Source organism: Micropterus salmoides, unplaced genomic scaffold, assembly GCF_014851395.1.
Source record: "Micropterus salmoides isolate LMB-PRFRI ecotype aquatic unplaced genomic scaffold, ASM1485139v1 Ms_hic_scaffold_21, whole genome shotgun sequence".
NCBI classification, from domain to species: domain Eukaryota; kingdom Metazoa; phylum Chordata; class Actinopteri; order Centrarchiformes; family Centrarchidae; genus Micropterus; species Micropterus salmoides.
The window spans coordinates 8148140-8166325 of NW_024041262.1; the positions used below are offsets into that span (position 1 = coordinate 8148140).

At 42.2% G+C, this 18186-nt stretch overlaps 1 protein-coding gene and 1 long non-coding RNA gene across 3 annotated transcripts; one reads left to right on the top strand and one right to left on the bottom strand.

Annotated features, from left to right (window-relative positions):
* Positions 1 to 240: 240 nt before the first annotated feature.
* Positions 241 to 3885, bottom strand: LOC119916499 (cardiac-enriched FHL2-interacting protein-like). Its single transcript, XM_038736542.1, has 3 exons — positions 3704 to 3885; positions 3515 to 3562; positions 241 to 2080 (listed from the first exon to the last, which is right to left on the bottom strand). The coding sequence occupies exon 3, from the start codon at positions 1945 to 1947 to the stop codon at positions 241 to 243; it is 1707 nt and encodes a 568-aa protein (XP_038592470.1). The 5' UTR covers positions 1948 to 2080; positions 3515 to 3562; positions 3704 to 3885.
* Positions 3886 to 11001: 7116 nt separating this feature from the next.
* LOC119915482 lies at positions 11002 to 15285 on the top strand. Of its 2 annotated transcripts, none has more exons than XR_005446953.1 (5): positions 11002 to 11360; positions 13144 to 13197; positions 14410 to 14516; positions 14722 to 14747; positions 14893 to 15285. It is a non-coding gene; the product is annotated as an uncharacterized LOC119915482 (long non-coding RNA). The 2 variants fall into 2 exon arrangements; XR_005446952.1 differs by having other exon boundaries at positions 15028 to 15285.
* Positions 15286 to 18186: the final 2901 nt, after the last annotated feature.

The window sequence follows — 18186 nt, forward strand, 5'->3', positions numbered from 1 at the left end:
GATCTTTGTTGACATTTAAAGTATTTGGTGAAAGCCCTGTGGTTGTTGGCAGTGCTTTTGGAGAGAGTTCTTTGTTTAGTATGAGCGGTGAAACTTTATTTGTCTCAGTTGGTTGGTCTGTGTGTATAGGAGCACCGGTGCTCACAGGATATTTCATATCACTGTCAACAGGGCTGGCTTTCTTGTACAAATTTAGAGAGGGGTAGTTTTGCTTTTTAGCTGTTTGACTCTTGGTCTTTTTTAAGTGTACAAAGGGGAGACCTCCTCACCAAGACCACTGTTACCTGTAGCCTCCCTTTTGGTTTGCAGTAGATTTGATAACAAATAATCATCTGAAAGAGGTCTGTCAGTATCATGCTTAGTAAGACCAACTGTTGGGGTGCTGTTAGATTCCAAAACAGGACTGCAAACTGTCTGTCCATCTTTTAAAATGGCAGGAGTGTTGAAGCCAGACTCATTGCCCTCAGAGCCAGCTTGTGGATATTTCAGATAATCTGATTGTGGAGAAAGGGTGCCACCCTCAGGAGCTTCTGAAGTTTTGAATTTAGGTGGACTGTAACGGCTTTTCACCCTTTTCCTGTTGTCTTTGAGGTTGAAGAGGATGCTAGAGGCAAGTGATTTGTAGCTGTCCCGCTTGACTGGAGGTTCAGGGGTCAGTTTGGCTTCAGAGTGTGGCCTTAGTGAAAGGTCAAGGGCAGAGGGCGAGAGGACGGCCTGGAGAATTTCGGATGTTTCTGTCGGCTGTCTAGAGGGAATGAGGGGAGTCATCAGGTGGCAGATGCTGAATGGAGTAGACGCCAAAGAGCTGATTTCCTCAACTGCTTTCACCTCCACAGATCTGGCTTCTTTTTTGCCCAACAAAAGACTTTCATCCACTGCCTTTGAACTTGTAACCCGAGGACGAATCCCAGGCTGATTGACTGGAATCACACTTTTTGCCCTGGACCTGTTGCGCCGCCAGGGGGCAGCCCTCCCGTCCCCTCCATCTGATGAGCACCTCTTCTCAGCAGGAGTAACTGAGGGCTTTGGCAGGACCTTCGGCGGAGGAGGGGGAGGGATAGTTTTAGGAGCAGTGGGAGGAGGGGGCTCCACTGCAGCTTTCTGGCACAACTGCAGCTCCTCTATATGCAGAGTCTCTTTTTTGTGTGCCTCTGTCAGCTCCTTGTAAAAAGACATGTCATACCATTTAGGGATATTATCTGTGGTAAGAACTGTGTCCTCTTGGCCAAAAGGGAACTGGTTAAAATCTCTCCATGTTTGGAAAGGGCTAAACTCACTGTGGAGGAAAAAGTTTTTGATGTTTAGTTTCCTTAGTTTGACAGTGGATTTCCCATTTTTAATCTTTGAGGACTTCCCTGAGGGAAGGGCAACATCTTTGCGTGTTTTGTTTGATGAACCATCACTGGACTTATGTCGATGATGGTTGTTGTAATGTCCATCTGTGAGATTGGTGTTATAATCCGAGGAGAATTCCGATAGCTCTCTTTGGATGCTGCGTAGTGCGGACTTATCCCATGATTCCCCCTTAGAGTCTGTCATACATCCATTTGTGATTAACATGCCCTCGCAGCTTTCCTCTGTGGCACTTAATGCCTTGAGGAAAGATGACATCTGGGATATGTTCTTCTGTTGCTGCTGTTTCCACGGCTGGGCATAATTTTTGTCATTTTTGTTTTGCCCTTGCTTTTTAGATTCCTTATGATGAGTCTTTTTAAGAGGCTCCCCCACCAAAGGTTTGTGGCAGCTGAAAGGTGAGTATCCATACAAGAACTCATCATTGTAAACTGCGTCATCTCCAACGCAGAGACTTCGGAAGGCTCGATCTGTGAGAGTGCTGACCTCGCGATCAGTTTCGTCCATTAACAAGTCAGCGAAGCCGTTGGGGAAGCGATGGTGGAGCATGCTCCCCACCCGATGGCTCATGTGTCGCTTTTCCACACAGTTCATGATGTCAACAACTTTCTTTCTGTCTCGTGCATCACCTGTCTTGCCTCCTCTACAGCTGCTGCAGCCCCACAGATCCTTTGGCTTTCTTCCAGCTCAGGTTGACATTAGGTAAGTGGTGGGATATGTAAACTTCCTGAAAGAAAAGACAATGAAATCCGTGTCAGTGTTTAAAAGTTATGGTTTTAGACTAATCATACTTACTCACACAGTGTAAACAGTTATCATTTCAGTGTTTCTGCAGTGAATCAATCTCATAAAAAGGTTTGATTATTACAATTACTATAAAAGGTTTTGAACTCCGTAGCTGCACTGATGACCTTTATGTACATAACATGTTCAAACTTCAGCCATGCTGTCACTATGCAGGCAACAGACAAACACTTCATACCATGCACTTGGCTATTTTAAGCACTGTATGGTGCCTTAAGGTGTGAGTACTAAGCACATTGATGGTGGCTATGAGAACAGCTCCTAGCCCGTTTATTGGAACATTATTAGAAAAGATTAACTAACTAAATTTCTATTGTTCACGTGTGTGCATGTCATGACGCACTCTTCACATTGATCGCTTTGAAATTCAATCGTATCTTTTTTTAAATATATTGAATTAATTGGATTAATGTATAGGTATATGGGCAATTCTTCTGCAGTGCTCTAGAACAATATTCACGCAAGCAGGTTTACACCACAGAATGCAGGAAATGAAAGTAAATCATCACATCAGTCACAGAGCGCCTCAGCAGCAGCTGCTCTACTGTAGCTTACTTTAGCTATCTGGGTGAGATCTTAGAATAGCTCATTAACCCATTTATATGTCCTGACCTGAGAGCATAGCCACTGGCGTATAACTCAGTTCTATCCTGAAACCATGACTCTCCTTATAAGCAGATGAGAATTGAGACATATTATAAACACAGATACTCAATATTGTGTTTGATTGTATCTGTACATCAATAAAGCCATCTGTAACGCAATCTCAGCTGTCAAAAGTTACACATGTTCCCAATCATGGATGATTTGAAGGAAGGTAGGTACGTTTACAAGAGCTAATAAGACAAATTAATTTTTATGATTGTTGTTATTAGTGTTAATAAAACCTAGTAGCGACCCAAGTAAAATTGCTAGAGCTAAGTACTTTACTGTATTTTGAGTCTGACTTACAGAATGTTTGGCTTTAGTGGACACTTTGGTCGCCAACAGTCTTCCAGCTCTCATAACCAGAGATCAGTTAGCAACCACGGTACTTTCCCAGCATCTGCTTGTGTATTTATACCAAAGGAATGAGGTAGCCCAGTTAACTATATAAACTGTATACTGTATAAAGGTGTAACCATTGGAATATCATTTTCCTCACAGATACTGTAAATATTAGTGTAAATGACTGAATGTGCATTAATATTATAGCAATAAAATGCTGACATGCTGGGGGGCTCTTGTGCTATTGGTCTTTTTGGACATCAATGTTTAGCCCTAATCTTAAATTTTAAGTAGAATATATTAAATTCTGTTGACCCTCAGTACTTTTAATGTCTTTGTAAACATCCATATAATCACACTGCTCCCTTACCTTGCTGATGGGTCTTTCATGCTGAGTGTAACCGGCAACCAATCTAGACTGTGGTATCAAACACAAATCCTCAATGTCATCCAAGAATTCAGTGCTGCATCAGTTGCTGATAATAAATTCTAGTTAGCGGTTGTCATTCATGGTAAAGAAATGTTTTCTCTTTAAGTTGAAGAACCAAAGAAAACTCACCAAGGTGAGTCAAGCCCTCGGATCCATGTTCAAATGCATTGGTGTGGCCAGGGTCCTGGTAGCGAGCTCAGAAGATACCAAAATAGATGCACAAGTCGTTGTGGCCAAACTGAGCAGCAACACAGGCCGCAGCAAGCTCGCTCACATTGGAATAACCAGTGGGTGTCGAGTGGCAGGGCAAGACAGGCCAGCAGGATGAAATGGACACTATCATTGGTTATTTTTGTAACTAAGCAGTGAGGCCTGATAGGCTCTCACATGGACCCTCTCTTTACTGTTAGGCACCTCTTTGAAAAGATGACAGGGCCTTCATGTCAATGAGGAAGAGGCATCAATCATTTGAGTCTTGGTGGAGACAGAGGGATATGGTTTACTTACCTGGTTGCCTACACCATTGGCTAATACTTAGCTTGTGACTTATTCTGCCTCTGTCACCCAGGTAAATAAGCTTTCTGATATAGCACATTGCATCACACAACTCAAAATTAGTGTGGGAGTCCCTTAAGTGGAGCCTGGCAGCTGGAGGCAGACGTCTGCTGGCTGACATGCCTATAGCAGGGTTGGGCTAATTCTTGTTGTTCAAGCTCTGTTTACAAGGCTGTGTTGTGGAAATGAACGTGTGTGACTGGGTAGTCTAGTTTTAGGAGCAATGCAGCTGTTGTTGCTGTGAGATTAAGCTGAAATCAAGAGGACATTTTGTTGACGTGTTGACTCTTTGTAAGTCTGTTGAAGTCAATGGACGAGGTCATATGTGAAGGTTGACCCTGTACATTGACAAAGTGGAGTGTTTAAGGAATACTGTGTGGCTCAAGTTAGTTTTTACCATCATCTGTTGCATCTGTTTTATTAGAGTATAACCCAGAAAAAAAGAGTTTCAAAAGAATGAAATCACATTTTCTGTTGAGCCTTCCTTGGCCCCGACATCCACATGACTCCATATTTAAGCCAGTCTATTTTGGTCATGTTGTATTTCATAAGGTAACAGCCTGTCTCTCTGTCGACTACACCTTCCACACTTCAGTTAAACAGTCAAATGCTAACTTTGCACACGTTACTTGACTAGCTATAAGCAGTAACATATGCTATTTTCTGCAAAAATTCTCTTCTCATTAGACAAAGTTTTTCTGAATGGACAAATACTGTATAACTTTCACAATGTGTCAAAGTGCATGGACTTGCTGATAATTTTTAACGGGAAAAAGTCCCTGCATTGTCTGGGGACTCGCTGAGCAGTGTGGGAATATCATGTTGTGAGCAGAGATACTGTAGGCCCATGTGAGAGCCTTTCCCTTTTACAGTCTGCACTTATGTCTTTTCCAGAATAAGGCCTCACATGGGCATGGCCCTCCTCCATTTGCCTATTTCACAGCTTTGTTTGTTAACCTCCAAACCTTCGACAGCAAATTAAACCCAGTGCTTGTGCTAGCAACCTAGTTATTCCCTATGTCCAAGCCAAAAAGCCAAAACATGCCTGAATAGGCGTTAAAGTAAAATTCAGGGCTAAATCTAATTTTTAAGGTTGTTGTAAACTGTTAAACTGAGAGGTGGCTGTAAAAAGATAGTAGTTTCATCATTATTTGTGAATAATGTAAGACATTTTTATTGAACTTTAGTAAAACATGTTAGCTTAGTGCAAGGGATGCAAGTGGTTAGCCTAGGTAAGTCCTAAGTTGTTTTGTTTATATTTTGTTTCTTCTTAGCTAACTAGCTATCTATCTAGCAACTGGTAAGCTAGCACTCAGAGTGACTTCACTCATTTTAGAGTTGTACTTCATCTGGTGTTATTTACCATGCAGTATAATGGGGGGGGGAGTGAGGACCCCCTGTACAAGGATGAATTTCTGACAAGTCCGAAACTTGGTCAGTCGTTATCAGGTTCTCGCACTGCCCTTTTTTCTCACTGTGCCTGTGTGATGTGGCATGGTTGATGAAAGTGACATGGCAGCATTTTCTGCCTTGCTAGCATTGGTATTGGTAGCAAACAACTTGCCTTTGAAAGCTCTGCCTCGGAGCTTTCAAACAAATCTTGATTAACAATTGCCAATTGCAAGAACAGTCTGCAGTGGCCTATGAGCTGTTTAATTTTCTATTTACACTCGATTGGACTAGACAGTGTGAGCACATACAGTATCTCAGAAAAGTGAGTGCACCCCTCACATTTTTTTAATATTTGGTTATATCTTTTCATGTGACAATCCTAAAGAAATTACACTTTGCTACAATGTAAAGTAGTGAGTGTGCAGCTGTGTGCAACTGTAAATTTGCTGTCCCCTCAAAATGAAACATCACACAGCATTAATGTCTAAACCGCTGGCAACAAAAATAACCACACCCTAAGTGAAAATGTCCAAATTTGGCCCAAAGTGTCAATATTTCTGTGACCACCATTATTTCCAGCACTGCCTAAACCCTCTCGGGCATGGAGTTCACCAGAGCTTCACAGGTTGCCACTGGAGTCCTCTTCCACCCCTCCATGACAACATCACAGAGCTGGTGGATGTTAGAGACCTTGCGCTCCTCCACCTACTGTTTGAGGATGCCCCACAGATGCTCACTAGGATTTAGGTCTGGAGACATGCTCTGCCAGTCCATCACCTTTACCCTCAGCTTCTTTAGAAAGGCAGAGGTCGTCTTGGAGGTGTGTTTGTGGTCATTATCATGTTGGAATACTGCCAGTCTCTGAAGGGAGGGGATCATGCTCTGCTTCAGTATGTCACAGTACATGTTGGCGTTCATGGTTCCCTCAATGAACTGTAGCTCCCCAGTGCCGGCAGCACTCATGCAGCTCCAGACCATGACACTCCCACCACCATGCTTGACTGTAGGCAAGACACACTTGTCTTTGTACTCCTCGCCTGGTTGCCGCCACACACGCTTGGCACCATCTAAACCAAATAAGTTTAGCTTGGTCTCATCAGACCACAGGACATGATTCCATGTCCGTTGTCTGCTTGTCTTCAGCAAACTGTTTGAGGGCTTTCTTGTGCATCATCTTTAGAAGAGGCTTCCTTCTAGGACGACAGCCATAAAGACCAATTTGATGCATTGTGCGGCGTATGGTCTGAGCCCTGACAGGCTGACCCCCCCACCCCTTCAAACTCTGCAGCAATGCTGGCAGAACTCATACGTCTATTTCCCAAAGACAACCTCTGGATATGACGCTGAGCACGTACACTCAACTTCTTTGGTCGACCATGGCGAGGCCTGTTCTGAGTGGAACCTGTCGTGTTGAACCGCTGTATGGCCTTGGCCACCGTGCTGCAGCTCAGTTTCAGGGTCTTGGCAATCTTCTTATATGGCTAATTGGACATTTTCTCTTAGGGGTGGAATCACTTTTGATATTAATGGCTGTGTGATGTGTTATTTTGAGGTGACAGAACACTGTTATACAAGCTGTACACTCACTACTTTACATTGTAGCAAAGTGTCATTTCTTCAGTGTTGTCACATGAACAGATATAATCAAATATTTACAAAAATGTGAGGGGTGCACTCTTTTTTTTATACTGTAAATCGTGAACTTTGATTTTACATTAACAATGTACTCGTACAGTTGGAGGTGAATTTAAACAACATTTCTAAAATCATATAGTGTATGCCTAGCTTTAGGCAAGCCTATGTGTGATCTGGGATAGAGCAGGACGAAGTCTACAAACCAACACACATGCTTGCCACCAGCTCGACAGAGTGAAGTTGTGTAGCTATATTTTGGCAGCTGTTAGAAAATACTGAGCATACCCATGTACAGCAGACTAGCCCTCATGCTAATGTTAATAGCTAACAGTTTGGTGATTATAAAATACATGCACAGGAATATACAGTGAGTAGATGAACTCCAGTCAGCCAGAGTCAGGATTCAGTCTTTGTCCCATTATGACTGACACCCACATGTGTTCTGTTTGGCTGTGAAACACAGGGAGCTAGCAAGTAGCCTGTCTCATGCTCCTTCATGCCCTCTGAGACCTGGGACAGATAGTCAGAGGGGGTAACTTGCTTTTCGGGACTGACAGGCTTGTAAACTCAGGTATGGTAACTCTAGGACAGCTGAGGCAGCCATACAGTAGAAGATACGAAGATCCAGTGGCAGAGAAACATTGTAACTCACCACACACATTTTGTTTCTATAAAAATCTCATGTCAGTGCATCCTGATTAGTGGCAGTCTAGTCAATCTAAGATAAGATAAAATAAGAAAACCTTTATTTGTCCCACAGTGGGGAAATTGCAGTTTGCAACAGCAAAGACAAGAGCAGACATAGATAAGTGTACAAGTAGCATAAACAAGTGTCAAACAAAGAAGTACCGTTCTTACAGTAAATAAAAACAAAGTTACTGTACATTAAATAAGACTAGAATAGACTATGCCTTATACAGTACAGTCTCCTGCAGCATAAATAAATACTGGTAATATAAAAGTATAGTAGAAGGGTAATGCACATAAGTCAGATATAGAAAACTGTATTATACAATAATTGCACATGAATTAGTAAAATTGCACAAATGAAAATTATGCACAGATGTAATAATGGTACATGGGATATATTGCACAGAGTCAACAGTGTTCACTGTACAGTCTGACGGCCGCTGGAAGGAAACATCTGCGGTATCTCTCCTTCACACAGTGGGGATGGAGCAGCCTGCTCTCCAGGGCTGTAGTGCAGGGGGTGTGACTCATGGTCCAGCATAGCTGTCAGTTTAGCCAGGACCCTTCTGTCTCCCACCTCCCTCACTGAGTCCAGAGGACAGCCCAGGACAGAGCTGGATTTCTTGATCACCATGTCCAACTTTTTTCTGTCCTCTCAGTGATGCTGCTGCTCCAGCAGACCACAGCGGATGGCTGACGCCACCACAGAGTCATAGAAAGTCTTTAGGAGGGGCCCTGTCACTCCAGCCGTCCAGGAAAATTGACCACCATCTCCTTGGTCTTCCCCGCGTTGATCAGGAGGTGATTTCGCTGACACAAGTCCACAAAATTCTGTGTCAGTCCTCTGTACTCTGTCGTCATCATCAATGATGAGGCCGATAATGGCAGAGTCGTCAGAGAACTTCTGCAGAACACAGCTGTCCGTGTTGTGTCTGAAGTCTGCCGTGTAGAGGGTGAAGAGGAAGGGGGCCAGGACAGTCCCCTGGGGGCACCCGTACTACACATGAGACGGTCAGACACACCGTCACGTCCTCTCCAGGTGTTGCAGTACCAGTCTCCCCAGCGTCTTTATCAGGTGTGATGTAAGAGCCACCGGCCTGTAGCTGTTGGGGTCTTTAGGGTGCGGTGTTTTTGGCACCGGTACCACACAGGAGGTCTTCCACAGCTGTGGTACCACTCCCAGCTTCAGGCTCAGGTTGAAGATCCTCTCCATAACGCCACACAGCTGGTCTGCGCAGGACTTCAGGAGCCTGGAGCTAATGCCATCTGGACCTGCTGCTTTTCTCGCCTTGATCTTCCTTAGCGCCTGTCTCACCTGTGCTGCTGTGAAGGACAGGGGTGGGCAGGGGGGCTGAAGAAGTCCGTCTGGGGATGGGGTGGGTGAGAGGTGAGGTGAGCTGGAGGTGTGAAAGGCTGAGGAAGTGCATTGTCCCGGTGGTGTGGAGGTGAGGTGCAGCTGCGTGGGGGGAGGGGTGGCTGATTGATCAAACCTGTTGAAGTGATGGTTCAAATCATTCAGCCACTTAAGGTCCCCCTCGGCCTGTGTGGGGGGTGCTTCAAATCTGAGATGGTCTTCAAGCTGCTCCACACCCCCCTAATGTCTCTCTGTTCCTGTCTGTTTAGCTTCCTCTTGAAGCGGGCCTTCCCCTCTCTGATCTTCCTCCTCAGCCTCTTCTGTACAGCCTTCAGCTCAGCCTTGTCCCTGATCTGAAAGCTCTCCTCTTCTCCTTTAGGAGAGCTTTGATGTCAGGGGTAATCCACGGCTTGTTGTTTGAGAAGCACCGTACCGTCCTTGTGGGAACAGTGTTCTCGTAGCAGAAGTTAATATAGTCCGTGATGCAGTCTTTAAGGACGTTGATGTCCTCCCTGTGTGGGTCACAGAGCTCTGACCACATAGTGGTTTCAGAACAGTGTTTGAGAGCCTCCTCACTCTCTGCAGTCCAGCTCTCAATGTTCGTGGCACCACAGGCTCCCTGTGTACAATAGGCATATACACAGGCTGAGATGAACCATGTTGTGATCAGCTTTCTCTATGGGGGGAGGGGGGTCACAGTGTATGCCTCCTTGATGTTGGCAAAAAACAAGTCCAATGTTTTATTGTCTTTGGTGGGGCAGGTGACATACCCTGGGTGTATGTGGGCAGCACAGATAAGGGAGAAGCATGGTTAAAATCTCCAGAGATCAGGAAGAGGGCCTGTGGGTGCCGTGTCTGGAGCCTGCTGGTGACTGAGTGCAGGACGTCCATTGCTGTCTCCGCATGCGCAGGGGGAGGCACGTACACTGCTATCACAATAACATGTAAAAATCCGTGGCAGATAATATGGCTGCATGCTAACAGCAAACAGTTCAATGTCCTGACTACAGAGTCGCTCCTTAATTGTGCAATGTTCAGGTTTACACATCTTTCATTCACATACACAGCCAGTTTATAAAGATATCCTCACAGATAAATTTTCAGCAAGTACACATGTAAGATAAATGTGTTTTGATCTGTTTGGGGAAAAAAATTCTGTTTTCTCTCTGAAAAACTAAAGCCGGCATAGACTGCAGTCTGCAGCTCCAACATAACATAACTTAATCACACAGCCAGCCGTTATTTGCCTTGTGTGATGGTAGTGATGACAGGACTGCATTAACTGATATCCTCAAGGACTGATACGGCAGGCAGCTGACCAATCAGAGGATTAACACAATTAAAATGCAGTTACATCATCATCATCGCATAAGGAAGTTAAGATATTAAACATGATGGAAAAACAACTGCTAAACTCACAATCAACCTCATGGTGTGGCCAAGATATCTCACCAAGTCTGAACCAACTGGTTTGGATCCAGTCTAGTCTGAGTGCAGAGCCTGACCTATGATTATTTACTGGCTGTAATAGATATCAGGGCCATCGTGTTTGGCATGGCAACATCTTTCTGAGAAATCTTTCCACCCAAACAACAACATCAGTTACATGTAGCCACTCAATGCAGGCAGTGCATGCTAAAATTGATTTGTGTAGTGCTTTGATTAAAAATATAAATGTACAAGAGATTCAAACAAAAACAGACACACATCTTAAAAGTTACCACAACAGTTTGTGAAGTTCTTGGAACACATGTTCTAGTAAGTTTACAAGCTTTCATGAAGGGAAAATTGGGCAAACCACTGTTGTAATTACCAAACCACAGGGAACATTTATTTACCAGAAAAATATAATTGTCCAAAACTTAAATGAGAATTTCTCACCAATTTATAGTCAATGCTAAAAGTGAGTAGGCTATTGTGAAATGTACGGGGCCTTGCATTAAAGCCGCTTACAGGACATTCAAGAAAAGTCAGATAGATGCGTAATCTTAACATCAGCAAAGCTTTGAAACCCACAGGCTCAGGAAACTGCTCATCATTACAGCTGAGAAAAGACTCACAGCACGTAGGTAGTCAGTAAAGTTTCCATACCACGAGAGATGGGTGCATTTCAGGTTTGTGGGTATTTGTCAGCTGTGACCAGGGCTGTCCTCATCATCGGTGAGTACAATGGACATCTGTATGTTGTAGTAAATAGTAAACAATAGTTCTCAACCTTATACAGATGTGATAATGACACCTGCTGTGATGACGAATTGGATAAGGTGTGTACAGCATGCTGTGAAGTGTTATAAACAAGTGACCTGTAAGCTTTGTGATTATTTACAAAGATGATGGTAGACCTTCTTCTAAGACCTTAGAGGGAATCTTCACAGTTGTTAGTAATAAGGCAAACTGCCCAAAACTCTGAAACCATATAAAAATTGTTTAGTTAAGTATCAGAATCTCTAAATAAAAAAATACAATTGCACAGAAATGTATAATTTCTGTGAAAACAGAATATAAAGTAGGCTTACTACAAAACAGAAGTAAAAACAGCTAAAACAAGCTAGATAGCCAAGGCTAGTCTTAGCTAAAGAAAAAAAGTAAAATACTTTAAATTCCCCCCAGTTGTTGTCTTAAAAAATAGCATTTTCTTTAGTTCTCATGTCACACTCAGTAATAACTGGCTTGGATCCAGACCTGCCAGAGGAATGCAACTGGTGGTTTTAAAATGTAAGATAGCCACTTGCTGTGCATGTATGCTCTGTTTCAGCAACACCCTGCACCACTCTCAGTTACAGTCATAGCTCAACCGCCCACAGTGACATGCCACTTTCTTCTGGTGTCTGAACAAGAGCAGCTGAGCACTGAGTGAGTGGGTCAAGGGTAATTTGGCAGTAACTATATTTTCAAATACATGAACCATCTAAAAACCCTCCAGCCTGTCTGATTATAACCCCTTCTTTTTCAAAATGGCATTTCAAGGCTGTGAATCTAAATACATAAATGCCACACTTGCTCACATAAATTGTTTACACTTCTCAGTTGAGAGCTTAGCTTGAAATGTAACTTCTGACAAATATCTTTTTTAACATGCATTCGTGTTTGCCAGAGCCAAGTGTTTTAGACTGAATTAAACTGGGAACATTTTAAGACTTGTATTTTCATTGCCCTATGGACGGGTCTCTTCATGAGGCTGGTGGTAACAGTGATACAAATGATGCTCCTAAACTACCACAGTAAGACTCATATTGTAAAACCAACCCGATCTCATCTTGTGCTTTTAGGTCTTTGGATCATTGTCTACCGTGCCAACATTTAGTCCATATTCAAGACTCACGTATTCATTTTAATCAAAAATCTGGTATAGGGGTGATTTGTGTAGTTATTTCTATTTCTCTAAAGTAAGATCCCATTTTACATTAATTAACTAATTAGGTCATTTTTGATATACAGTATTTTGTCATTATTTGTATTTATGCTCTTGTGTCAATTTTCTTCCTTTGCTAGGAATATTCAAATAGAATATTAATATTTGTAAATTGAGTCCAATTCATTTATCATTATTTAATTACCTCAGTGTGTTGAAAGCAAAGGTGTGCACTGATATAAGGCTCTATAAAATAGGACACACATGAGATATTAACTGGTTGTTATCTGAGGCAGGTTAACCTATCTGACCACTCTATAATCCTCCTCAGTGGTGACAACCTGAGGCTGGGAACAACAACAATAACAATGTCCTTGAGCAAGACATTTACTTTCATACTGCCCCATCAATGTTTAAAAAGCACTGCAGAATACTGCAGGTACATTAAAGCGCTTCGTGACCACTGAGTATCATGCAACTGCTTTTGCAGAATGCTGAAAGTCAGCTTGGTCTTATCTGATCACTGTGGTGTTGCGTCCTTCCTGTATTCATGACCTTAAAAAATAATTACCTGAAAACAATGTGTTTCAGAGTGTCTGCTGATGGGTGTGAGAGGAGATGGAGCAGCCTCTGAAGAAAAAGTAGGTGGGTCTACAGGTTACAACTGAACTTAAGCTACTTTTAAGGTATATTTTAGCTCAATTACGAGTCAATGAGTTTTGGCGATGTTGTAACACAGACACAATGACATGAATAGTTTAGCTCAACAATACTTAAAGTATAAAGTTGTTTTTTCATTGACATTTAATTACTTAACCCAAGTGTTATCTAGCCATTCAGACAGGTCTGGTTTTATGTACTACTGTTCTGAGGTCTCTTAATCAACTTGGTATCTGACTAATCCAAGGAATATTGATGTTGAGTAGATCAGTGGTTCCAACCTCTGGGGCAAGACCGCCACAGGGGGTTGCAAGATGTATTTAATGGTCATGAGATAATTAACAGGAGAGGAAAGCATAAAAAACATTTTCTGTTGCACAAAATTATGCACTTTTTCCAGACTCTCCTCAAATCAATGCTTGTTTTTGATAAATAACTGAATAGCTTTACATTGGGGGTGGGGTGGGGTCAATCTTTGGTTCAAGGTAGCAACTATTGATGAGAGGTCACAGGCAAACGTTGGACACCACTGGAACAGTTGATACCACAGGCTGCACTTAAAGTAATACCTGTGATAATAAGGCTCCAAAGGGAAAGATGAGATGCGGTCCGTTGTTGTCAAAAATTGGTATTTGCATTATGTTGTACAGACAGGTGTACACTTATCAATCCTTTTTTAATGTGAATTATTACTGCACCATAATATCACACTGTGACGGTTTTGTACCTGGTAGGCTTAATGTTGAACTTGCTAGAATCCTGTCAGCCTGGACAGCTGAATTCACACCTGTTTGTAAAGTGAAAATGCTTCATAAGCATGACTTCTGCAATGGCGATATTTGTATAATTGACTGCCAGTGTTTTGTTGTAGAAGTCAACACACAAGGTGTTGGGTGACAACGACCAGCAGTGACCCCCTCAATGACTCCTATACGTCCAAGATTCAAATTGAAAACACTGGTGACGCAATTCAGTTTGTTAAAAGGAGCATGATACCATGACTGAGCTCTTTTTATTTCACCAAGTAAACAAGTTGTGAAATCAAACATCCCCCGCGAAACCTTTCATGTTCATCTTGTCAGGAGGGCTGAACATGAGCTGGCATTCCCTAAACTGATGTTCTGTCCTGTCACGGATATTAAATTGCATCTTGTGTGTGAATGGCCGTATGATGTCTGCTGGTTGTTTTCCTTCCAGATATTAAGTATGCTTTAATCGGAGCTGGGATTGGCCTGTTCATAGTTGCTGGTTTCATTATTGTCAAGGTCTGCATCATCAGGAAGCAGTCATTGATAACAACACAGGTGAGATCATATTACAGCCGTTTACAACTGAACAATACACAACAACACAACATTTCTAAATTATTCCTCCTAGATGTGTCTTCTTAGATTCCTCTAAAAAAATTTATAGCTAAATCACATGAAAATTAGAAAATATTTTGAGACTATGGTATGAAATATAAACACTGTGGTTTCCTGAAGGTTGTCAAACTGTTCTTACCTACAGATGGTAGAATGAGGAGATCTTCAGAGGTAAGATATCAACATTGTTTTATCAACTAATTAGAATAGTTACTGACATAATAGATATAATACAATCAAACTAAACACAAAACTAATCTATCTATCTATCTATTTTGTTTTTTTTGTCTATATTCATAAATGGCAATCATGGAAGACATGAAGATGGACCCTAAATATTTTGTAATGACACACAAAAAAAATTTGATTTCTTGTATTTTGTTAGTTTAAGGACACATGTTCGTATCAAAAAGTACCGGTTCCTATAACCTTTATTTACTCTCAACCACAGCCTCACTCACTTTGAGCCATCTCAGCCAACCAGAACATCCTGTGGCGGCGGTGTCCAATGACATGAAGTGTTAGAGTTCAGGCAGAGTGATTTGCAGGATGATGTGAACCCTGCAAAAGTGGCATCTGGGTGAAAAGTCAGCCAGGCGCCTTTTTCCCCCCTTAGGTTTTGTCGCACAAACATCAACATTGTTCCTCAATTACATGTTTCATGATGGTTTTCATAATAAATATCCAAAGAGAATTAATGTAACTTTTATTCGGCTGTGGAGAGTTGTGTTGTTTGAAAAGCCTTATGAACTCGGTTTCAGCTATTTAAGAGCCTGAATATGTGGGTGTATTTGTGTTTTGTTTCACTTGTGCCTTGAAGAACCCAGTTGTTCTACTGACACACATACTGCACAGAGATTATTTAACACCACTCAGCAGAAAGCCTCTGGACAAGTAAGCATTTCATACATTTTCCACAAGGGGGTGATATATACCTCCAAGAAAGAAAAAAAAAACTGACTTCCTTACTGGCTTCACATCTGAGCACCAGGGGAGCCTAGTAAACAATTCTTTGTACTTTAATTACTTGTATTTATGTCAGATTAACAAAAATGACTGATGGGGCATTTAATCACAACTGGATAATGACAATGTTTTCCAGTTCTTTTCGTGAAGCAACATTTTCAAGTCCCATCCATTTAATGGACATAATAAAATCCTTTCTACTGTACCTTAATCTCAGTTCTTTTTTCATTTTATAGCCCTTTCCCCACGTGCAGGTTCTTTCTGTATTCAAAGAAATTGCTTGTGTCTGTTAGGTGCTGTGGGTGTCTGAGAGTGTACAGGACGAAGTGAGCATGTACAAAAACAAACCGAATGCACTTAAAAAGTACAAAAAGTACATAGGAGAGTGCAAACCTGAAGAATCCTCCTACTTTAGTAACATTTTAAATTCCTCAATTGTCAGATGAATTGTACAGCAGCTGACCAAGCTCCGAACCAAGGACAACCCATCCCCCACATGTTTTGGAAACTTTTTGAGATGTATTGCTAACATACTAACTTTGCTGGTGGAGCTAAAACTACGTAAAAAAACTTATTTTGAAAATGGGATTTGAGAGCCAAAGTGATATTATTCATTTAAAACACTATATGAGCAGTTGAGCACTGTCTCACCACAAGGTTAGTTTATTAGCTGGTCTGGAGCTTTCAATCGTATCACATGACCTTCATCAGAAAATGGATATTGCCCAGTTGTCACAGAGCCGTAATTTCCAGCAGGAGTTCTTGTCCATGTTGGCTGAGGTTCAACGCTTGGAAACCATCTCAAAGTTTCATTGTACTGTTACTCTTAATGATACAGTGTTTTGGCAGTTTCAACTCTGTACAATATGATCTATATCATTGTAATTAGGAGTCTGAGTCTACTGCCAACTTTGTGAAACTGCTTCCCCCAGCTCAGAGATGGATGAAGAAGAACCAATAAAAAAAACAACTCTCTAATATCCCAGTAACCCTATATGCAAACACAGAATAATTACTAACAGATGTAGTAATTGTTGAAGTCTGTTTACTGCACATATGATGAACTACTGCTGCACTTTCTCCAGATGAAAAATATCATTTTATTTGCAAAATCCAAACGTAAGAACTTGACCGACTTGAGCGATTACTTCACCTATTTAATCATCAGTGTACAGCTGCGTCTGTAGAAGTCCTGTTACTACCTGCTTGCTAAGCCAGTTTGTCTCCATCCCAAAGAAGAATTGTTTTCTATAATCAATATTTTTACATTAACAACAGATCAAAAGACTATGTGTAATGTGAAAGGGAATGCGTGTAGTGATGAACCAACAGGTAACTCGCAAGAGTTCCTCAGGAGGAGACCAAAACAGAGCTAAAAGGAGAAAATAAAACCAACCATAAACATAACTTTAAATGAATACTAATGTTGTTCTCTGTCTGCTGGATGTGTAAATACCTAGCTCCTTGCTAACACATTAGCCATAGTGACTTCATGCGGTGATGTATGCTCTTAGCTTGTTGTGGAGTTTCTCCTCCATCAGAAAATCAGTTAATGCAGCTTTAAGATACAATTTACACAATATTTACTCATGTTCCAGCCAGTGGTGTGGACTAGCTGAGTTTTGTGCTGCAAAATGTTCATTTCTTTCTGATATACAACATTAAGGAAAGAGCTCTGGTCCCTAATTTGGTGAATCCCACACCCCATTTTGCACTGAATGCTGAAGGTCACAGAGCATTGGTAAAGTGGGGCTTTTTTTTGTCGAGGTAACAGCCACGTTTGTCAAACTGTCGCCAGACTAGAAGCACTTATGAGGCCCTGCAGGCCTTCTCCTTTATTATCTGTAAATCAAATGTGTCCCAGATCTTCACAGTGCTGCTCTCAGAGGTTTGATAAAAGGCAACAAAGTGCCCCAAAAACCCTGAGCTGACAGACTGTTGTACAAAGATTCACTATGGGATCCTGTTACATGAGATACACACACACACAGACACAATATGGGTTTTGAGGACCAATTTTGCTAGCAGGATGAGCAACCATACCAGTTTAACACTAGCGGAAACTCTGGGAGAAACAAGTCATTTTAACTGCAGAATTTATCTACTAAAAATGTGGGCCACAGAGATGCCCACACACAAACACAGACTGCAACCCAGGCACTCACCCTTCTCCCTCTTTGTCTGCGCCCGCTGTCCTCCACAGCTGGAAGTGTGATTTGCTCTGCGTCAGTCTCAGCCCAACACACCCCTCCCTACCCTCCACCAAGCACAGGAAATTACATTTCCCACTTACTCGCCAGAAGCAGAGGTGTATGTGTGTGTGTGTGTACTCACACATGCTCACCTGTCTGTTTCTGTATGCCCTGCGTGCATGTGTATAGGTTTGTGTGTGGGCACGTGAGCCTGCCAAATGTGTTTTCACTGTGTGTGACGGGAGGGGGGAGGGGTGTGGAGGGAGGTTCTGAGTAGAAACAGAGCGTTCAATGTTTCATATTACACTCCTTGGCTGGGGGAAAAAAGAGGTGGAGGACGAGGAGGAGAAGGAAGGAGGAGGAGGAGGAGGAGGAGGAGGAGGAGGAAACCTGGGGCTTCGTTTCTTCAGTGGCATTTAACTGAGAGTTTATGGAGGCTGCAGCCGTGGAAA

Bases quoted from the DNA above. Each gene is read 5' to 3' on its own strand.
- LOC119916499 (XM_038736542.1), bottom strand. From the start codon at position 1,947: ATGAACTGTGTGGAAAAGCGACACATGAGCCATCGGGTGGGGAGCATG.